General features: G+C 39.9%; 2 protein-coding genes across 2 annotated transcripts; both read right to left on the bottom strand.

Moving 5' to 3' along the window:
* Positions 1 to 3,316: 3,316 nt before the first annotated feature.
* Positions 3,317 to 4,270, bottom strand: LOC132241686 (olfactory receptor 5G9-like). Its single transcript, XM_059710619.1, has one exon. It carries the CDS (start codon positions 4,268 to 4,270, stop codon positions 3,317 to 3,319), a length of 954 nt encoding a protein of 317 aa, XP_059566602.1.
* An 11,477-nt stretch (positions 4,271 to 15,747) lies between these two features.
* Positions 15,748 to 22,321, bottom strand: LOC132242270 (olfactory receptor 5G9-like). The gene is made up of 2 exons (XM_059711172.1): positions 21,410 to 22,321; positions 15,748 to 15,783 (listed from the first exon to the last, which is right to left on the bottom strand). Exons 1-2 carry the CDS (start codon positions 22,319 to 22,321, stop codon positions 15,748 to 15,750), a joined length of 948 nt encoding a protein of 315 aa, XP_059567155.1.
* Between the last annotated feature and the right edge of the window lie 1,940 nt (positions 22,322 to 24,261).

Here is a 24,261-nt window from a genome sequence, read left to right as displayed (position 1 = left end):
TAAGGTCCAATGTTCATTAGAAAGAACATATCTGGATTTCAAGGAGTCAAAGAGCTCCGCTGAAGATGTGCACAGAATATCTTTTTTTTTGAGACTTATTTATATTTATTTTTTTAATTTATCTTTATTGTTGAAGGTATTACAAATGTCCCTTTTTCCCCCAATGACCCCTTCCACCCTGCACCAGCCCCTCCCAGGCCTTCACCACACTATTGTCTGTCACAGGATATCTTTTTTGTGTTTTATTTCCAGAGAGTGTATCACTCTTTTTGCTACACCCAAGCCACACGCATAATTTCACACGCATTTTCATTATAAACCTCTTATTTTTATCTTAATTCTTGGCACTTTAATATGTAACTATTAAACTTGCTTCATCATTTTGGAACCTTTCCCTAAGCTAGTATAAAGTTTTCTCTGTCATATATTTGCTCTATTATGTGTGTGCATGTGTGTGTATACGCAGTTCATAAAACAAAACAAATCTCAAGAATACAGGTTAGCAATCAATGAACCAATAATGCTGGAATATGGCCTTCCTGCCTTAAATCATTTTAAAAAGGTCCATCCTTTTTTGCTGAATGACCTATGACAGGCCCCAGGAACTTACTTTCAGAGCTGAACAGCAATTATAACCCAGGAAATTTTCTTACTTAAAGTTGCCTTGTTTAATTAGTTCCTCTGAAACTTGTTTAGGAATGAGGCAAATCATTTCTTTCAAGTTTAGTAATTGCTGGAATCTGAGTGCCTTAATCAATCTCAATGATGCCTAAGGCATCTTATTAGAAAGGGGATGAGTAACAGTGTTGGGTCTTGCAGCCCAGTCTCACACTGGCAAACGTAGTTTGTTTGCTGTAATGGTTTCTCTGAAGAATTAAAAGCTGATTCCTCAGGCTTCAAACTCCTACAGCATTTTTTTTGCATTACAGACATGTTAGAAGCAAAAACTACCTTAGAGATGATCTGGGCTGAACCCTTTCTTTGGCAAGTGAGGAAACAAAGAAGTGGAATGGAGAATTTATCTACTCAAGGTCATGGAGTTAGAGGCACCACAAGCCTGGCAAGAACCTGGTCCTCCTCATACTTAGTACAATTACCCTCCATTATGTGGGTGGGCCTTAAATCAGTTGAAGGTTTGAATAGAATAGAGGCTGATCTTCCCTGATCAAGAGAATTCTGCAGCAGCTAAAGACAGCATTGGCTTTTGCTGGGTCTTCGGCTTGATGGTCTTTGGACTTGAATTGTAACATCAACTCTCACCTGAGTCTCCAGGCTGCCAGCTCCATGTGCAGGTTTTGGACTTGCTGTCCTTCATAATCTTATGAGTCAATGCCTTAACATAAATCTCATGTATATATACACACACACATCCTTTCGGTTTTGTTTCTATGAGGACCCTGCTTAATACAAGCACCACAATTGTGTAACTGCTATTGTTATCATCCCCACTCTCTATATGTGGTCACAAAAGCTCAGAGAGGTTATGTAACTTGTTCAGGTTCACACAGCTATTAAATAATATAGTCGCAATATGAACCCACATTTGGTTCTAAGTCTTATGCTCTTATCCAATAAACAATATACTGCCTCTCTGGAGCTGCATGGGAATAGGATTTCTCAAATGGCAGTTGGAGTCTTATTATTGGGAAATTAAGTCAATTTAGTAGGTCATGACCAGCATTGTTTAGAAAGAAAAAAAACAAAACACGATAGAATAAAGTAAGAGTCATCAAACTTTTTTATAGAGGGCCATAGAGTAAATATTTTAGAATTTGCTGGCACACTATCCCCTTGACAGGCACCCAACTCTGCTCTTGAACCCCCAAAGCAGCAGGGACAAGCCATAGAGAAATATATGTTCTGGCTTACATATATTTTCACCACAGAAAAGATCTGGATACATTCTGTTGTAATGACTGGGATGGGATGCTACAGGCATCTAATGAGTAGAGTCTAGGATGAGACTAAACATTCTCCAATACAAAGGACAGTACCCACAACAAACTGTCGAAACTGTCCACAGCATTGCTATGGAGAAACTCTGATGTGAAGATGGCTGTATTCCAATAGGAATTTTGTTATGGACACTGAAATTTGAACTCCAAATTATTTTCATGGGTCATGCAATATCATTCTGCTTTTCAGTTTTTTTTAACCATTTAAAAATGTAAAAACCATTCTTACAAACAGGGGCTGGGCTGGATTTTGCCCACAGCCTATAGTTTGGCAATCCTTGAAATTTAGTAATAAACAAGTATTGAAGGTAGTAAAGCTAAGTATATTTTGTGGAACTTTTCTTTCCTGTTATGCACCTGTATGTCTTTACTGATTATCTCTTTGAGATATATATATATATATATATATATATATATATATATATATATATATATGATGTGTTTGAAACATATAATTCTTCTCTAAGTATGAATTGGGTTATGAAATCCCTCTGGGTTGTTCTCCTTAACTAGATTCTCTTAAGGAATTGTAAGTTGAGACTCTACAGGAAGCACCTTTACATGAAGACAAGACTGTACAAAGAACAGAACTCATTCTGGCTCAATTCAATCAGGACATAACTGTGAGGACTTTCATGTGGTATTGTCCGATGATAAGTCCAAGCCTTAAGCAAATGTTCTATGAATGGACACTTTGTCCTGATGGGACTATCCTGCTGTCGTCCACAAAGTAAGCCGCTCATAGACTCGGGGGAATCTATGTTGTAGCTCCAAGTTATCCTCAGAATTACACATCTTTCTCATTATCTCCAAGCTCTAATAAAGTCTCAATAAGAATTGCAGCTTGACTTCAAATATGCTAGTTAATAAAACCAGGGGTTACTGGGTTTTGTATATACACATTGAAAAATACATGCCTGGATAAAGGTACCATCACCTTCTAACCTTGCATTTTCAGTTATTTCCTTAGGACAATCTCCAAGAGAAAGAGCCAGTAATCATGCTTCTGTCATTAAAAGAGGCTCAGGGGTTGAGCATCTACCTATGAACCAGGAGGACATGGTTCAATTCATGGTCAGGATACATGTCTGGGTTGTGGGCTGAATCCCCCGTGTGGGGCATGCAGTGTGAGAAGGAAAATTAAACGGACTGTGAGTTTGAACTATAATATTGGAATATTGCATAGAAAAGATCACATACAGGGCTTAATGAATCTACACTAATTGACTAAATGAATGAATGATTGGAGAGATGAACAAAGAAAGGAATGTCAACCAGCCCCAAACACTTGCAAGTAGCCTAGAATCATGGAAATCCACACAATTAGTCTGTCCATTTAGAATCCTTCCCTAATTGCCTTTCTAGATAAGATTTTGGGCCCAACAAGTCTTCCTCTTAGCGACAGTCCTGTGGATGGCATCTTTGACCTCCTTGTTCCTCAAGCTATAAATAAATGGATTTAACATGGGGATCACTGCTGTGTAAAACACAGACACCACTTTATTGAGATCCAAGGAGAAACTTGCACTAGGTCGTACATAGATAAAGAAAAGAGTACCATACAGGATGGAGACGGCTGTCAGGTGAGAAGAGCAGGTGGAAAAGGCTTTGCTCCTCCCATCGGCAGAGTGGATCTTCAGGATGGCAGTGAGGATGTAAATGTAGGAGACTACGATAGTCAGACCACTGAAGACTCCCACAGCTCCAGCCACGATGAAAACGACCAACTTAGTGAGCTCAGTATCTGCACATGCAAGGGAAAGCAGGGGGAACACATCACAGAAGAAATGATTGATGATATTGGGGCCACAAAATGGGAGAAGAAATGTGTTTGTTGTATGAGTCATGGTGTTCATAAACCCGATGACATAGGAACCAACCACCAGCTGGATACAGAGACTCTGAGACATGGCAACTGAGTACAATAGTGGGTTACAGATGGCTACATAGCGGTCATAGGCCATGGACGCCAAGAGAAGACACTCTGCTGCCACAAAGAACCCGAAGAACCACTGCTGCAAAGCACACCCCAAGAAAGAGATGACTTTCTTCTTCACAAAGAAGTCAGTGAGCATCTTAGGGCTCACGACTGAGGAGAAGCAGATGTCCACAAAGGACAAGTGGCTGAGGAAAAAGTACATCGGTGTGTGAAGGCGGTTATCGGTCCGTATCAGAATAACCATACCCAAGTTGCCTGTTAGGTTGATGATGTAGAAACTCAGAAAGAGCAGGAAGAGAAAGACCTGCAATTGGGGGTTGTAATTCAAACCTGTAAAAATGAACTCGGTGATCCTTGTGTAGTTTTCATTGGCCATTGAATGGTTGTGGTTTCCACTAGAAGAGCAGAGAAGTCACAGCAGATTTGGTAAACCTGTCTTCAAAAATAAGACCCAGAAACTGAAAGAGTGTTAAGAGTGACATGAGTTAGTTACATGCTGCTGCTGGGGATACAAAATGAAATATAGACCAGAGCCAAAGGTCAGCCCTGCAGCTATAAAATTTAATACTCTATAGAAGTCATCAATACAAAGGAGAAAAAATAAAAGCCCATAAATAAGAGCAGCTTGCTCAAGGTACTCTCAGTTGACCAACTGAGCCTAGGTGGTTTCCGAATAGATATCTATTAACTCCCACTTTAGTGAACATCAACTGAGTTTACCATATGGCCACACACCAGGTGAAATGATACAGGTGAGTGGAAGTGAGGCAAACTGGAGAAGGAATGAGCAGCCACTCATATTTCGGCCATTTTTCTTTGCATTTTGTTATTTTAACCTAAGATTAAATGCATTTTATCCAACTGCTCTGGCATCCACTTCCTTTCATCCCATGAGAGTTATTTTTCTTCTTCTGTGAAGCAAGAATAATAATAGTAAACCAACCTTCTAAATGGTTGTGAGGATTAAATGAGACAACACATCCAAAGCAGTTAACAGTTTTATTGAGCATCTAAAGAAGTGCACAATAATTGTTAGTATTTTTACCTTACATACTCTTTTCAATAAATCTGCAAGCTAAATGCCATTATCTCATCTTATATAAGAGGAAAATTGAAGCTCAATCCCCATTCATAATGCTAGTGACTGGCAGAGCTGGGCTTTGAAATGCCTGTCAAAATGGTCTGTGCTCTTCCCTTTCTCACACTAAAATGTTTATGTCTTTACAATTCCTTTCATTTAAAAAGTATCCAAAACTCATTCCAATATGAATACAGGATAAGACATTCTGGTTTCCTATTTCTGGTGTTGAGTTTACAGCCAGTGGCCATTAGTGGGAAGCCCATAAGATCATAGAAAGTGCTGAGTTTAGGTATCACCTTTATGGCAACAGTACAGGGAAGAAATTTGGAAAAGAGCCTACATTCTCCCATTTCTGTATCCCCTAAGATTCTTATGTCACCTATTATAAGGGTAACCTTGATTAAGTCAGCTAATCTCTATGAACCTTAAATGCTTCATTCATTTAATTTAGTTAACACTATTATTGTTTTTGATCACTGAGAATCCTCACCCACATAGAACAAGAGAATAAATGTACAGGTGCTCATAAAGCTACTTATACTTTACTTTTTTAAAAAAAGTATGAGCCCAGGAATATCAGAGTCCAACATTAGACTTATGGTAGAAACTTTTCCTTCCGTTTTCCAGTTTGAAATTTATTATTTGACTAGCAACATCTCCTCTGAAGCCAAAAATACCGTTTACATTATATCCTTGGCATTGGGGGAATTAAAGAGAAAGATTAAACGGCCAGTCAAACTGTTTACTCATCTCATTCACCTCTTGCTTCAACCTCTTCAAGAGTCTATTAGCTCCCCCAGGATCAGTCATGCTCTATATCTCAGTCTTCCACTTGACAGTTGCCTGAAGCTCCTCAACTCTTTTCTATCAAGCTTGCTTTCTACACCTGCCCAAGCCTTCTACCCCGCTATGCACATTTTAGTTTCTCTTTTTTCATTTGGTGCTTAGAATAGAATACAGTTCTCCATACAGGTCAAACTACAGAGTTGGGGCCACAATTGGCTCTCATGTTCAGAGCACTGGGATAATACCAACATATCCTATGTTAGTCTTCCTTTAGCAAAGAAATTACCCTTTTGTTTTAGACACGGATGGAGTAAATTCAGAACTCTCTTTTCCCTTTACCCTGTTGCTAAAATATCTAATTTCATATTTAGTTTGATCTAGTTTCAAAACTTAAATTTATCTCCACATAAATGCCCTTGTCTTAGGTCTTGCTCAACATCCAACAAAGATGAGGATCATGCCGATCCTGGCCATGAACCAAATACGTAGTATATAACTTATTTTTAAATTTACTTAAAATAATTTATGCTCTTTTGAACTTGTTAAAAATCAAGTAGTATGAAGAACAGAAGATGATTTAGAAGATCTCAACTTACATTCTAATAGGTTCCCTCCCTCTTCTTTCAAGATGACAAGAAGAACTAAAGTAAAAATGAGCCGAATTTCTCTGGTTTCATCCCTTCCCTTAACATGGGAATGGGGCAGAATTTTCAATGGTCGTTTGATTTTATTCTTTTTCTTCTTCCAAAAAGAAAATATGGGTGACTTCACTATAAAATATATTCAGTCTTCATTGGTTAGCTAAAAGTTCCCTGAAAAGTTGCATCATTTCTTCCTGTGTTATTGTTATTGAAAAATCTCTATTCCCAAAACATGCAATTTCTAGGGAATGAGTCCACTAAGGGAAAGTGTAATTAGAGTTTTGCTTCATATCCTAAGTGAGTCCAATGAGATCTGTTTTCTGATCATTTAAAGTTTGTTTCTAACTGGATATAGACTTTCTACTACCTCTAGTTATGTGCTAAGCAAGGGAACTCTATGGAATCCTTTGCAAGTTAAAGTACAGACAGGGTAGTACCCCTCTCTCGTCTGCATTAATGTCTTGGAAACAAGTGCTAAGAATGAAAATTGGACTTTCCTCAGATGTACTACTTACTACATGTTGACAAAGAAATAATTTTTCAGAATTATGTCCAAAAAATGTGAAGAGTTTAACTATTGTAAGCTGGAACTGGAAAAGAAAAACTTCTGATAATGTATTAATTTGTCCTTAGAATTTAGCAATTGCATCTGAACTGTTAGCCTATGGCAATAGAAAATACATTTTTTATTTCCAAGACATATGCTTCACCTCCAAGTCAAAACAGAGTCAATATGGAAATTTGAATTTTGGTTCTAGCCTGGGTAAGAAAAAAAATCACAAATCTTTCAGCATGAAATACAATCCTTACTTTAGAGGTTTTGTTGGTTTGTTTTGTTTTCTTATTAATTTCTAAACATGCTGCTGTAATCTTTTTTATTAAATTAATTGGGGTGGCATTGGTTAATAACATTATATAGATTTCAGGTATACATTTCTATGATACATCATCTGTATATTAGATGGTGTGCCCACCACCCAAAGTCAAATTGCCTTCCGTCACCATATATTTGACCCCCTTTACCTTTCACTACTACTCCCCACTCATTTCCCTCTGATAACCACCAGACTATTGTCTACATTTGTGAGTTTTTGTTTTTCTTATTTGTTCATTTGTTGCTTTCAGTTTTATATCCCGCATATGAGTGAAATCATATGGTTATGAACTTTTTCCGACTTATTTTGCTCAGCATGAGATATTCAAGATCTATCCATATTGTCACAAATGACAATATTTCATCTCTTATATGGCTGTGTAGTTTTCCATTGTATATATGTACCACATCTTCTTTATCCAATCATCTATCAAAGAACATTGTTTTTTTCCATGTCTTAGCCACTAGAGCCCAAAAATAAGCCCACATGTATGTATATGAACAGATAATTTTCAACAAAGGAGACAAAAACAATGGAGAAAAGAAAGCCTCTTCAATAAATGGTGCTGGGAAAACCGGAAAGCTACATGCAAAGGAAGGAAGCTAAACTACTATTAGTAGTATGTAATACTACTCTCCAAACACAAAAGTTAACTCAAAATGGATCAAAGAATTAAATATAATACCTGAAACAATAAATTACATAAAAGAAAACATAGGTACTACATTTATGGACCTTGGTCTTAGAGGAGATTTTATGAATTTGACCACAAAGGTAAAGAAAATAAAGGCAAAAATAAATGAATGGGGCTATATTAAATCAAAAACCTTCTGCACAGCAAAAGAAACCACCAACAATACAAAAAGGCAACAAACTAAATTGGGGAAAATTATTTGCAAACAAAAGCTCTGACAAATATACATAAAGAACTTATACAACTTACCACCAAAGAAACAAACTGTCCAGTGAAAAATGGGCAGGGTGTCCTGACTGGTTTGGCTCAGTGGATAGAGAATTGGCCTGCAGACTGAAGGGTCCCAGGTTCAATTCTGGTCAAGGGCATGTACCTTGGTTGCAGGCACATCCCCAGTAGGGGGTGTGCAGGAGGCAGCTGATCGATGTTTCTCTCTCATTGATGTTTCTATCTCTCTATCCCACACCCTTCCTCTCTGTAAAAAAAATGAATAAAATATATTTTTTTAAAAAGAAAGAAAAATGGGCAGGGTGTCCGGGCCTGTGTTTCCCAGTAGTTAAAGCATCGGCCCAAGGGTGGAAGGATTGTGGGTTTAATTACCCATCAATGACATATACTTTGGTTGCAGGTTCCATCCCTGGCTCTAGTCGGGGTGTGTGCAAGAGGCAACCAATCAATGTGATGCTCTCACATCTACATTTCTCTCACTCTCACTCTCTAACTCTCCACCTCCCTCCCTCCATTTCACTCTCTCTAAAAATCAGTGGAAAAAAATATCCTTGGGTGAGGATGAACAAAAAAAAATGGAGGCAAAGGATGTGAATAGACATTTCTTGCAAGAAGACACACAAATGGCCAACAGGTATATAAGATGTTCAACTTCACTAGCTATTAAAGAAATGCTCATTAAAACTTTGATGAGATACCACCTGTCAGAATGGCTATTATCAACTAGACAAGTAGTAATAACAAGTGTAAGAAAGGTTGTGGAGAAACCTCTCATTCAGTCCTCGTATGAAAGTAAATTGGTACAACCACTATGGAGAACAGTATGGAGGTTCATTTAAAAAAATCCTATTTTGGGTTTCTACCTGGAAATTTGGAAACATTTATTCACAAAGATATATGCTGTATTAATTTAAAGCAATTTTTTCTATAAAAGCTTAAGTTTCTATAACTTTCTGTTGATTCGATATGAAAGAACCTTTTATTGAGGTATAATGGACATATAACATTATATTAGTTTTAGGTATACAAAAAAATACTTCCATATTTGTATATATTGCAAAATGATTACCACAATAACTCTAATTGACATCCATCTCTATGCATAATTACAAAATACATTTTTCTTGTGATAAGGACTTGTAAGATTTACTCAGCCACTTTAAAATATGTAATACAATATTATTAACTGTAGTCATTTATTTCACCCCTGAAAACTCTTTAGATGCTGTATTTTAGTTATTTATTCCTTATTAATAATACTAGTAGCCTGGTGCACAAAATTCATGCACTGGGGTGGGGATGGGGAGAAGGGGCCACTCAGTCTGGCCTGCACCCTCTCCAATCTAAGACCCTCAGGGAATGTCTGACTACCTGTTTGTGCCCACACTTTTAACAGATAACAGCTCCATTGTTGTTTCTTTCTTCTCATGCTTAAAACCATTGGAATCAGTAGGTATTCAAAGTGTGCATACATTTTGGGGAGACACCCTGTATATCTCTAGTCAGCAGTGAAAGAAACCAACAGTAGATTTGGAACCCCCAGACAGGGAACCTCGCTCACTCCCCACTTCACTTTCCACCTTATTGGGCAGTGGGAGAATCAATGTTTTCTCTCATTAATTCAGAAAAGCACATCCTGTCATCCACTGCTTGGCAGGAGTGCACTAAGCCCCAAGCAAGCGAGGCTCAGTCGGGGCAGCCTTCGCTCATGGGTGCTGGCACCCAAAGTGCACATTCCTCCTCTGCAGTCATTCCGACTATCCCACTGTTTCACTGAGAGGATGGAATTCCTCTCCGCCTCTGGGTTCTTGATATTGAACCCTGACTGAAGGCACCTCAGTGAGGGCCGCCCGTGTCCACCAGGTGTGTCTGTCTGCACCTGCTCCCGCCTCAACACCTGCATTAACCCCCTAGAGGTGATCTCGTCACTGCACTGGCCTCCTGTGGGAACAGGGCATCACCACTCCGCCCTCTCACTGTCATCTCACAGGCACTCAGCCTCAGCACCCAGAACACCCAGACACTCTCCAAAGGACGTGAGCGCATCAGAGGGGATGTGTGTACATCCTGTGGGGGTGTTAGGCATGCTGGGGTTGATGGAAGTGCGGCAGAGAGGCGGGGGGGGGGGGGGACTTGTGCACGCCTTGTTCTGTGACTGTTGCAGGCACGGGAGAGTGACAGTTTGCTAGGGGATGTTTGCACGCAAGGTGGGGAAGAGAGGATGTGCACACCGGAGGCCTGTGGCTTTGCAGATCTGCAAATCCCCGGGATGTGGCCAGGAGGACGTCAGTCTGGCCTGCCAGGGTGGTTGTCCCGGCGATCCTGCACCTTCTGGGCCAGTAGGTGGGACTTGTGCAGCCACTCCTCGGCACTGATGGCCTGCAGGCGCTGCTTCAACTCGGCCTGCAGATTCCGCTTGGCATGCTCACAGCTGCCACCACAGCTATGTGGGGAGTACAGCCAGCCCTCTGGAAGCCCGCATCCCCTGTCCAGAGGCTCTCTGCATGCTGCCCACAGGCCCGGAGTGGCCTGGTCAGGGCAGGAAGCCAGCGCGCGCTGCTCACCTGCCCAGACTGACGGGCTGGGCGGAAGCCAGGCGTCCTGCCCTGCCCAACCCCTGCCGCCCCTGCCCTTTGCACAATGCCGCCCCGCCTCACCAAGTCAGGGATCCGTCCCGCAGGAGGGTCCCGGGCTGCCGGCCCCACCTTCAGGATGCAAATTAGCCGCCATCTTTGTTGGTAGTTAATTTGCATATCATGCTGATTAGCCAATAGGAGGCATAGGGAAGGTACAGTCAATTACCTTGTTTGTCTATTATTAGATAGGATTAAGAGGACTGGGAGTTGTTTGATTTTTCCCATTTTTTTTTGAGTAACGAGTTATAATTACCTTCATACTTAAAGATTATTTTATTATCCTTACAATTGAAAATTTTCCTCTAGGGTCTGTGGAATTCTTTTAATCTATTTTTGTCTAAACACAGTTAAAGTTTTAAATCTAGACATTTGAGGTTTTGTTGCTGTAAAAATATTTTATAGCTTTGATCATTCCTCTGTTTCGATTACTCTGACTTATCCCAAAAGGGAGTAAGGAAAGAAATGAACATGTGGTTTAGTGAATATAGCTGTTCAAAATGTGCATTCAATTTAACTATGTAATCCCTCTTGGATAGGGACTGGAGGGCACTCAGCTCTCTCTAGATTCTGCAGTAGTCCATATAGTCACCTTTGGAGGAATAGAGGCATCTAAAGTAATCAGGCATGGTTTAACTAGGACCTGGAGAGTATTATGCCAAGCAAAATAAGCCCAAGTATCAGAGAAAGACAAGTATCACATGATCTCACTTATGTGTGGAATCTAATGAACAAAATAAACTGATGAACAAAATAATACACAGAAGCATGAAACAGACTGATGAATCTCAGAGGGAAGTTGGGAAAGGAAAAGGGAAGAGATTAACCAAAGAATTTATATACATATGTACATAACCCATGGACACAGACAACAGTGGCCTTCAGGGGCCACTCCTGGGAGGGGAGCACAGGAGTAGGTGGAGGGGGTCAATGTGGGGAAAAAGGGGGACACCTATAATACTTTAAACAATAAAGATACATTTTTTTAAAAATAAAAAATATAGAAATAATAATAATTTAATTACATAATTTTATTTATTTTTAAAGTAGCAAAGAACACTAGGGAACATATTTACAGCTAAGGTTACAAAGTCTCTTTATTTATTATCATTATGAAAGTCTTTTTATTTATTATCATTATGATAATAGATGGACTTATAAGAATGTTGGATGCAGTAAAGATCTCTGAACTATGTGTTTCAAGTACAGGTGTGCAATAATGAATTCTGTTACATATCATGGGAAAATCATTCCTTGCCCTTTATACATTAGTTTTACAATTTGAAAGGTAAGAATGTTAGATTATATCAGAAACTTTAAATTTTTATGTGCCGTGCACTTTAAAAATCCTGATGAAAGAAGCAGTTCTTTCCTATGGAATGAATATATATAAATGAGTGGCCCAAGCACACAAAACTTGTGTATGATTTCACAGCCCTCAAAAATTAATAATTAGACTTTGAAAGCTATTTTTTCAAGCCTACTGTCTTAATAATGCTTTCAATTATTGAAGAAAATGTTCATTGTGATTGAGAAGCTGATGCTGCTATCTAGTGGCAAAGTGCAACAACATTTTTAAGAAAGAACTATTAGTGTTTTTTCACTAGGATTGCTGCCTAGCCTTTATTTGAATGCATTCTGTATTTGCTGAGACCATATTAACAGGTGATGACTAAAGAGTAAAATGGGTAGAAAATATGTTTCATGAAGAATGTGAAAGTGTGTATGTCACAGGTACTGAAAGCACATTCTGTAAAACATACTTTGGCCCTCATGTTCTTAAATAACACTAAATATTTAAAACTAAGTTTTTTATAAAGCAGGAATATTGTTTTAATCCTCACCTGAGGACATGTTTTTATTGATTTTATTTTATGTTTTTAGAGAAAGAGGAAAGGAGAGGGAGAGAAAAAGAGAAAAAGTGAGACAAAGAAACACCTATGCTAGAGAGAAACATCGATCAGTGGCTTCCCCTACACACCCTGACCAGGGATCAAACCCACCACTTGGGTATGTGCCCTGGCCAGGAATCAAACTTGCAACCTTTTGGTGCATGGAACAATTCTCCAACCAACTTAGCCACACTGGCCAGGGCAAAACTAAGTTTTTAAGAATTGAGGATATATGGTCATTTTGAAGGAATCTTTATTAACACAAAGTTGAAGAAACAGTGTTAACCTTAAAAATTAATAGTTACCATCTTGAACCCAAGTCATTACCCAACACAGACACCAAAACTGGCAAAAGGCATGGTGAAATAAACAAAACAGACCAAAAAAGGTTTAGAGCATTAGAGATTATTTACAACCTTCAAAGTCAGTGAACTAATATGAAATGTCCTTTAAGGAAGAACTTCAAAGAAAGAGAAGATAGAGTGTAGATCTCAGAGAGTTTTACAATTGTAAAGAAATAAGCCCCATATCCTCTTTTCCTAGATTTGTTGCTATGTTCAAGGGGAAATAAAAGCACAGAAGTATGGTTGAAAGAATATTGTGCCTGAAAAAATTAAACTGTGAGACAAATTATGAGGTCCTGGACAACCCATTGATTCTTTGTGGCTGTTCAGCTCATCTTCTATGAAAAAGGAATTAATGCCCTGCCTATGACACAAAATTAATAAATAATAATAGTAATAACTAGCTTTTAATTAAAGATCTATAATCCATTCTTCACTTAACATACACTATGCATGTAATTGCAGTGGGAAAATACCAATTAGTTATTGCTATGAGCAGAGAGTATTCTATGTAATAAAGTGGAAATATGCAAATTGACTGTCACGAAGATGGCGGAGCCTATTTCCCTCAGCCCACCAGAGTCCCCCAGTCATTTCAGTTCTGGGGGAAGGAGGGACAGGTGCAGCTCATGCACCTGCCACCGGAGTCCCACAGTCCTTTCAGCACAGCTGGGGGGCGGCAGGCACACAGTGAGGCTGGACCTGCCCTCAGCCCCGCAGCCACCGGGCTGGCCTGAGGTGCAGGCAAGCCTCAGATATCGACTTCCCAGCCGCCCAAGGCTGCCTGAGGCTTGCGCTGCTGGCAGTGGCAGCAGCAGATGTGTGATAGGGGTGTTGCCTTCCCCTGATCGCTGAGTTGCCTCCTGCCCCTAAGGGCTCCTGGGCTGTGAAAGGGGGCAGGTGGGCTGAGGGGCCCCCTTACAGTGCATGAATTTTCATGCATCGGGCCTCAAGTCTACACTAATAAAAGACAAAAAATGCTAATTGATCATACACCCAAGCCACACCCACCAGCCAATCAGAGTGACTATATGCAAATTAACCCAACCAAGATGGCGGCCGGCAGCCACGGAGGTGGAGCAAGTAGGAGGCTTGGTTGTCCCGGCGATGAAGAAAGCCAAACTTCCCGCCTGCTCTGGCCAGCTGTGGCCTCTGCAAAAGGCAACAAAGTTTCAATTATAGAAGACAAATAAATCCCAGATACCTGCTTCCAGTCAGCCTCCAACGGGAGCTTGGGTGGCTGGGGGCTGTGGCCAGCCTGCAAACAGCCATCAGCCCCTCACCCAGGCTGGCCAGGTACCCCAGTGGGGACCCCCACCCTGAAGGGGCTGTGGCCAGCCTGCAAATGCCCTCAGCCCCTCACCCAGGCTGGCCAGGCACCCCATTGGGGACCCCCATCCTGATCCGGGACATCCTTCAGGGCAAACCAGCTGGCCCCCACTCATGTACCAGGACTCTATCCTATATAATAAAAGGGTAATATGCAAATTGACCCTAACAGCAGAGCGACTGGGAATTGCTGGTCACTATGACACACCCTGACCACCAGGGGGCAGATGCTCAATGCAGGATGCCCCCTGGTGGTCAGTGTGCTCCCGTAAGGGGAGCTCTGCTCAGCCACAAGCCAGGCTGACGGCTGCCAGTGCAGTGGTGGTGGTGGGAGCCTCTCCCGCCTCCTCAGGGGCACTAACAATGTCCGACTACAGCTAGGCCTGATCCCCACTGGCAAGTGGACATCCCCTGAGGACTCCTGAGCTGCCACAGGGATGTCTGACTGCCAGCTAAGGCCCAATCGCCCAGGCCTAAGCCAACAGGTGGTCATCCCCAGAGGGGTCCCAGACTGCGAGACCGCACAGGCTGGGCTGAGGGACCCTCCCGAGTACACAAATTTTTTAGCACCGGGCCTCTAGTCTATATATATATAAAAGCCTAGACTGGTCAACCAAACTAACAGTCACTATGACACACACTGACCACCAGGGCACAGACACTCAACACAGGATCTATCCCCTGGTGGTCAGTGCGCTTCCACAGTGGGAGCACTGCTCAGCTGACTGGGATGAGTGGGCCAAGATGAGTGGAGCAGCTCCTCCCCAGATCCCTGCAGGCCACGCCAAGGGACACCATGAGTGCACTAATCTAGTAGGGGATATGTGCAATACAGTATTGTTAAAAATAGTCACCATGCTGTACATTACATCCCCAGAGCTTATATATCATGAAGTGGAAGTTTCAACCATTTACCGTAATACACTTTTTACGTTTATGTTTAAATGTCAAGGTCAAGTTTATAGACAATTGATGGATCTCAACAACTTGTAAAGCAAAGCGGAAGTATTATTAAGTCACTGGTTATGACTAAAGCATGTAGGATTTAACAAAGAACATCTCCTTTTGTTAAATTTGAGAATATTTTTAAAATTTTGTTCACAAAATTGAGAATATTTTTAAAATTTTGGAGTTCAATAATCCTCAATTTAAAGCTCCCCTATTCATTCCTGCTGAATGAGAAAATCTGGGGGGAAAAAAGTAACCTAAAGACATTAGATAACTTGTCAATTACACAGAATAAGACAGAGTGATTCTCAACATAAAAGTAGGACTCCCAACACCCAGACCATGTTCTTGCATATTGCATGTAGATTAGCTGTCAATCTGTAGTACAAATGGTATTCTAGTTTATCTGCTCATCAGGAATTCCTTCTTTTCAAACATCTATAATTCCTGAACAGCAATTATGACCCAGGAAATTTTCTTATTTAAAGTTGCCCTGATTAATTAGTTCCTCTGAAACTTGTTTAGGAATGAGGCAAATAATTTATTTCAAGTTTAGTAATTGCTGGAATCTGAGTGACTTAATCAATCTCAATGACGTCTAAGGCATCTTATTAGAAAGGGGATCAGTAACAATGTTGGGCCTTGCAGCCCAGTCTCACACTGGCAAACGTAGTTTGTTAGCATTCTGCTGTAATGGTTTCTCTGAAGAGTTAAAGGCTGATTCCTCAGGCTTCAAACTCCTACAGCATTAGTGTGTGTGTGTGTGTGTGTGTGTGTGTGTGTGTGTGTGTGTGTGTCACAGAAATGTTAGAAGCAAAAACTACCTTAGAGATGTTCTAGGCTGAACCCTTTCTTTGGCAAGTGAGGAAACAAAAAAGTAGAATGGAGAATTTATCTACTCAAGGTCATGGAGTTAGAGGCACCACAACCTTGGCAGAACCTGGTCCTCCTCATACTTAGTACAATTACTCTCCATAATGTGGGTGGGCCTTAAATCAGTTGAAGGTTTGAATAGAATAGAGGCTGATCTTCCCTGATCAAGAGAGAATTCTGCAGCAGCTAAAGACAGCCTTGGCTTTTGCTGGGTCTTCGGCTTGATGGTCTTTGGACTTGAAATGTAACATCATCTCCTCCCTGAGTCTCCAGCCTGCTCCACGTGCAGGTTTTGGACTTGCTTTCCTTCATAATCTTATGAGTCAATTCCTTAACATAAATTTCATTGTATATATACACACACATCCTTTCGGTTTTGTTTCTTTGAGGACCCTAATAAAAACACCAATAATAATAACAAACAATTATGTAACTGCTATTGTTATCATTCCCTCTCTCTATATGTGGTCACAAAAGCTCAGAGAGGTTATGTAACTTGCTCAGGTTCACTCAGCTTTTAAATAATATAGTCGCAATATGAACCCACATTTGGTTCTAAGTCTTATGCTCTTATCCAATATTCAATATACTGTCTCTTTGGAGCTGCATTGGAATAGCATTTCTCAAACAGCAGTTGGAATCTTATTAATGGGAAATTAAATCAATTTAGTAGGTCATGACCAGCATTGTTAGGAAAGAAGAAAAAACACATGGTAGAATAAAGTAAGAGTCATCCAACTTTTTTATAGAGGGCCATATAGTAAATATTTTAGAATTTGCTGGCATACTGTCCCCCTGACAGCCACCCAACTCTGCTCTTGAACCCCCAAAGCAGCAGGGACAAGCCATAGAGCTGTGGTTCTGGCTTACATATATTTTCACCACAGAAAAGACCTGGATACGTTCTGTTGTAATGAATGGGGTGGAATGCTACAGGCATCTGAGTAGAGTCTAGGATGAGACTAAACATTCTCCAATACAAAGGACAGTGCCCACAACAAAGTGTCATCCTGTCCATACTGTCTACAGCATTGCTGTGGAGAAACTCCAATGTGAAGATGGCTGTATTCCAATAGGAATTTTGTTATGGACACTGAAATTTGAACTCCAAGTTATTTTCATGGGTCATGCAATATCATTCTGCTTTTCAGTTTTTTTAACCATTTAAAACTGTAAAAACCATTCTTACAAATGGGTGCTGGGCTGGATTTTAGTAATAAACAGGTATTTCAGGTAGTAAAACTAAGTATATTTTGTGGAACTTTCCTTTCCTGTTATGCACCTGTATGTCTCTACTGATTATCTCTTTGTAATACATATATATGTGTGTGTGTGTGTGTGTGTGTGTGTGTGTGTGTATGTGTGTGTGTGTGTGTGTGTGTGTGAAGACAAGACTGTACAAAGAACATAACTCATTTTGGTTGAATTCAATCAGAACATAACTGTGAGGACTTCCATGTGGTGTTTTCCCATGATAAGTCCAAGCCTTAAGCAAATGTTCTATGAATGGACACTTTGTCCTGATGGGACTGTCCTGCTGTCATCCACAAAGCAAGCCACTCACAGACTCAGGGGAATCTATGTTGTAGCTCCAAATTACCCTCAGAATTGCACATCTCTCTCATTATCTCCAGCCTCTAATAAAGTCCCAATAGGAGTTGCAGCCTGGCCTCAAATATGCTGTGGGTGACTTAAAATAAAGTGGGACTGTTGCCAGGTTTGGGAGAAAATGATGGAATCTTTGAAGAATAGCCACTACTGAGAGGTATAAGAGAAGACTTATAGTAATGGGAATAGGAACCTGTGGGTGAAGTAGAAGCAGCCAATGGCAGCTGAGAAGGCATGAGAGCAACAGTATAAACTGTTTCTCTCCCCTGGGTTGCTCAGGGTATACATGGAAAGAGATGCTCATAACACTCTGCATCTTGCATCAACAACTTGAGCTCATCATAATTTAGCATGAAAGGAAAGAGAATGCCAATTGTACCTACTAGTTAATGAAACCAGGGGTTACTTGGGTTTTGTATATACACATTGAAAAACACATCCCTGGATAAAGGTGCCAACACTATCCAACCTTGCATTTTGAATTCTTTCCTTAGGACAATCCTCAAGAGAAAGAGCCAATAGTCATGCCTCTGTCATTAAAAGATGTTGACACCAGATCCCAACAATCCCAGCCAGTGTTTTTCTGCTCTCTTTCCATCCCAGCAGCTGCAGAGTGGAAGGGATGGGCAGCAATAATAGAGCTTCAGATCTGCCTCTTTTATCACCACTCTAGAACCTGAGATGGGGGAGGGAGGATGTTTTAATTCGGAAGACGTTGTGAAGTTGACATCACCATGGACTTGACTTATTTTAAATTTCATGGATGTAATCCAATTTTTTGACTAATATCTTCACAGTCTCAATGTGGCTTCTTCTTTAATTCTTAGTTATAGCAATTCTTTTCAGCTAGACTTAATGATGGTCGTTCTACACTTTATTTGCAATTTTTATGGTAATGGGAAGAGAAAAGCAAAGCATTTACCTGCTCTGCCATATTGATCTGGTCTGAACTTGACTTTTAATAGTGGGAAATGGAAAGCATTTGTTTCTTACTTCTAAGTGAAAGAAAAAACTATTAGATCTATCTGCGATGTTAGTGAGTTATCAAGAGGTTTGAGATGACACATCAACCAGCATTTTGAAAGGGCAATGATAAAAAAATAATGAAAATTCCTCCTACTTAAACCCTGTGAACTTCAGCTCCTTCAAGCAACTGGTTACAAATCCTCAGTAAATTAAACACTGTTATTGTTAGTTTATAGTTGGGATTAAAAGACAACCCTAAAAATCACAAAATTCCAGTGATGGGTCTAGGATTAGAATTCAAGTGGCTATACCATGCTGCCTCCACTCTCCCTCCAATTGTTGCATCTAAGATCCTGCAAATGATCCTGTATGAAAGAATCTGTCACACTTAGGATCCTGGTTCCAAAGTGTTGCTATTTTCAATTAATAGTTTTTATTAGGAAGCAGAAAATACGTTTATGAAGTATATTAAGTGATTCCATCTTCATCTTCTTACTTAATCTTCACAGTAGTCCTATGATACAGTGGATACTATCATTACTTCCATTTATCTCATATGGACTTGATTGATACACCCAAAGGGTAATTAACAGAAGTACATCTTAGATATGCTATCCTGTCAACTCTTTGCATACAGGAATGCTGTTCATTTTCTTCACTGTTGTTTACAACACCAAGCTCAGTGCCTGGCACACAGAACATATTTGATAATTATTTGTTGAATATATAAATGTATGAGGTCTTCCAATTCTAAATTTTGTTTCTTTTTGTTATATCATTTTGCATTTCTTTCTTTTTTATTGATTTCATAGAGAAAGGGAGAGGGAGAGAGATAGAAACATCAATGATGAGACAGAATCATTGATCAGTTGCCTCCTGCATGCCCCACACTGGGGATTGAACCCACAACCCACGGATGTGTCCTGACCATGAATTGAACCATGACCTCCTGGTTCATAGGTAGATGCTCATCCCCTGAGCCATGCCAGCTGGGATCATTTTGCTTTTCTGATATTTCCAATAAATATTCTGGAATAAATTTTATTCCATCTAGGAAACCCACTCTAAAACAAGGTTCCTGAAGTTTAAATGGACCTTCCATAAGTATATTGATGGAAAGTCATATTTTGGGCTTTACAATACATAAGATAATAAAACATTTCCCCTCCCACGACCACCCCAAGCTTCAATGATGAGCCAGTCATCTGGTTAGGATAAACTGGTCTTTAAGGCCCCTATAGGTAGAAAGCATGCTATGATTGTGTGAGTACTCACTGATTGATGTCTACTTTCAGAGATTGTGTCTTATATGAAAATCAATAGAAAATAGCTCACAATACTTTGTATATAGAAAGTGCTCAAAGATTTAGAAAAATTATTTCTGAATCTAAATAGTGATAGGCTGTGACTTTTAGAGAAAGCTTCTTAATCAGGTTTGCTAAACTCATTTTGTGGGAAAAGGCAGACCTAAGAGTTCCTTAAAATTCTGAGGAAATTTCTATAACAATTTAGCTATGACATTATAATGTCATCTAGGAAAGCTGACCTGTTTCCTCAGTGAAACTATCTCCTTTTCATGTCTTTATGTCAACATCAAGAGATAAGGATAAATCCAGAAAGATAATATAAATTAGGTAGCATTCCTGGGTCTCTAAGAGGAGCTCAGATCAGGGCTGCCTATCACACACATTGCCCAGGAGTCATAACCATCAAGTTGAGTGGCATGTATATACTGCCTGTGATGCTACAAATCTACTGACCTTACTAGGAACAGGGCGATCTGGATAAAGAGTCTAAATACAACCATATTTTTCTGTACTGACTGAGTAATGAACTTAATTAATTAACAGTGTTTAGAAGGCACTATCACACACACAACCAAGGCCCATATAGAGAAGTTTAGGTAATCCTCTGAGCATCTACCAGAAAAGTTGAATTCTAAGAAAAGATAAGGTTTACCTTTTCTATAAGAAGCTTTTTTCAGGTATAAACTGCATTAGAATGAGCACAAATCTCTTCATTACTTCAAGAGGCTGTGTGGACCACCCCATCTGTCAGAATGGAACACAGATTGGTTTTCAGTCCCTGAGATGTATATAGTTCTTTGTGCTAAGGTCACCCCCAAAACTGGTGTTTACAGCCAAGGATTGTATTCCACTGATGAGGTTAAACATGAGATCTCATTTCTTTCTTTCTTTTTAGTTCAGATTCCTATTGAAGGGAGCTAGATGTGAGTGTAAAACCTAAAGAACTGCACTTTAAAATTCCAGTTACCACGGAGTCAGCAGGAAGAGAAAACATTAGCAGAATGATAAAAAAATTAATAACTGAAATTAAATAAAGCTTTTTGGGAAGTAATCAGACTGAGAAGCAAAATTAAATGGACTGTGAGTTTGAACTATAATATTGGAATATTGCATAGAAAAGATCACATACAGGGCTTAATGAATCTACACTAATTGACTAAATTAATGAATGATTGGAGAGATGACCAAAGAAACACTTGCAAGTGGCTAGAATCATGGAAATCCACACAATTAGTCTGTCCATTTAGAATCCTTCCCTAATTGCCTTTCTAGATAAGAATTTAGGCCCAACAAGTCTTCCTCTTAGCGACAGTCCTGTGGATGGCATCTTTGACCTCCTTGTTCCTCAAGCTGTAGATAAGTGGGTTTAACATGGGGATCACTGCTGTGTAAAACACGGACACCACTTTATTGAGATCCAAGGAGAAACTTGCACTAGGTCGTACATAGATAAAGAAAAGAGTACCATACAGGATGGAGACGGCTGTCAGGTGAGAAGAGCAGGTGGAAAAGGCTTTGCTCCTCCCATCGGCAGAGTGGATCTTCAGGATGGCAGTGAGGATGTAAATGTAGGAGACTACGATAGTCAGACCACTGAAGACTCCCACAGCTCCAGCCACGATGAAAACAACCAACTTAGTGAGCTCAGTATCCGCACATGCAAGAGAAAGTAGGGGGGACACATCACAGAAGAAATGATTGATGATATTGGGGCCACAAAATGGGAGAAGAAATGTGTTTGTTGTATGAGTCATGGTGTTCATAAACCCGATGACATAGGAACCAACCACCAGCTGGATACAGAGACTCTGAGACATGGCAACTGAGTACAATAGTGGGTTGCAGATGGCTACATAGCGGTCATAGGCCATGGACGCCAAGAGAAGACACTCTGCTGCCACAAAGAACCCGAAGAACCACTGCTGCAAAGCACACCCCAAGAAAGAGATGACTTTCTTCTTCACAAAGAAGTCAGTGAGCATCTTAGGGCTCACGACTGAGGAGAAGCAGATGTCCACAAAGGACAAGTGGCTGAGGAAAAAGTACATCGGTGTGTGAAGGCGGTTATCGGTCCGTATCAGAATAACCATACCCAAGTTGCCTGTTAGGTTGATGATGTAGAAACTCAGAAAGAGCAGGAAGAGAAAGACCTGCAATTGGGGGTTGTAATTCAAACCTGTAAAAATGAACTCGGTGATCCTTGTGTAGTTTTCATTGGCCATTGAATGGTTGTGGTTTCCACTAGAAGAGCAGAGAAGTCACAGCAGATTTGGTAAACCTGTCTTCAAAAATAAGACCCAGAAACTGAAAGAGTGTTAGGAGTGACATGAGTTAGTTACATGCTGCTGCTGAGGATGCAAAATGAAATATAGACCAGAGCCAAAGGTCAGCCCTGCAGCTATAAAATTTAATACTCTATAGAAGTCATCAATAAAAAGGAGAAAAAATAAAAGCCCATAAATAAGAGCAGCTTGCTCAAGGTACTCTCAGTTGACCAACTGAGCCTAGGTGGTTTCCGAATAGATATCTATTAACTCCCACTTTAGTGAACATCAACTGAGTTTACCATACGGCCACACACCTGGTGAAATGATACAGGTGAGTGGAAGTGAGGCAAACTGGAGAAGGAATGAGCAGCCACTCATATTTAGGCCATTTTTCTTTGCATTTTGTTATTTTAACCTAAGATTAAATGCATTTTATCCAACTGCTCTGGCATCCACTTCCTTTCATCCCACGAGAGTTATTTTTCTTCTTCTGTGAAGCAAGAATAATAATAGTAAACCAACCTTGTAAATGGTTGTGAGGATTAAATGAGACAACACATCCAAAGCAGTTAACAGTTTTATTGAGCATCTAAAGAAGTGCACAATAATTGTTAGTATTTTTACCTTACATACTCTTTTCAATAAATCTGCAAGCTAAATGCCATTATCTCATCTTATATAAGAGGAAAATTGAAGCTCAATCCCCATTCATAATGCTAGTGACTGGCAGAGCTGGGCTTTGAAATGCCTGTCAAAATGGTCTGTGCTCTTCCCTTTCTCACACTAAAATGTTTATGTCTTTACAATTCCTTTCATTTAAAAAGTATCCAAAACTCATTCCAATATGAATACAGGATAAGACATTCTGGTTTCCTATTTCTGGTGTTGAGTTTACAGCCAGTGGCCATTAGTGGGAAGCCCATAAGATCATAGAAAGTGCTGAGTTTAGGTATCACCTTTATGCCAACAGTACAGAGAAGAAATTTGGAAAAGAGCCTACATTCTCCCATTTCTGTATCTCCTAAGATTCTTATGCTACCTATTATAAGGGTAACCTTGATTAAGTCAGCTAATCTCTATGAACCTTAAATGCTTCATTCATTTAATTTAGTTAACACTATTATTGTTTTTGATCACTGAGAATCCTCACCCACATAGAACAAGAGAATAAATGTACAGGTGCTCATAAAGCTACTTATACTTTACTTTTTAAAAAAAGTATGAGCCCAGGAACATCAGAGTCCAACATTAGACTTATGGTAGAAACTTTGCCTTCCGTTTTCCAGTTTGAAATTTATTATTTGACTAGCAACATCTCCTCTGAAGCCAAAAATACCGTTTACATTATATCCTTGGCATTGGGGGAATTAAAGAGAAAGATGAAATGGCCAGTCAAACTGTTTACTCATCACATTCACCTCTTGCTTCAACCTCTTCAAGAGTCTATTAGCTCCCCCAGGATCAGTCATGCTCTATATCTCAGTCTTCCACTTGACAGTTGCCTGAAGCTCCTCAACTCTTTTCTATCAAGCTTGCTTTCTACACCTGCCCAAGCCTTCTACCCCGCTATGCACATCACATTTTAGTTTCTCTTTTTTCATTTGGTGCTTAGAATAGAATACAGTTCTCCATACAGGTCAAACCACAGAGTTGGGGCCACAATTGGCTCTCATGTTCAGAGTACTGGGATAATACCAACACATCCTATGTTAGTCTTCCTTTAGCAAAGAAATTACCCTTTTGTTTTAGACAGGGATGGAGTAAATTCAGAACTATCTTTTCCCCTTACCCTGTTGCTAAAATATATGTCTAATTTAATACTTAGTTTGATCTAGTTTCAGAACTTAAATTTATCTCTACATAAATTCTCTCGTCTTAGGTCTTGCTCAACATCT

The sequence above is a fragment of the Myotis daubentonii genome, chromosome 9 (genome assembly GCF_963259705.1).
Source record: "Myotis daubentonii chromosome 9, mMyoDau2.1, whole genome shotgun sequence".
NCBI lineage: Eukaryota > Metazoa > Chordata > Mammalia > Chiroptera > Vespertilionidae > Myotis > Myotis daubentonii.
Note: the sequence above shows the minus strand (reverse complement) of the source record. Positions and strands in the feature narration are given on the sequence as shown.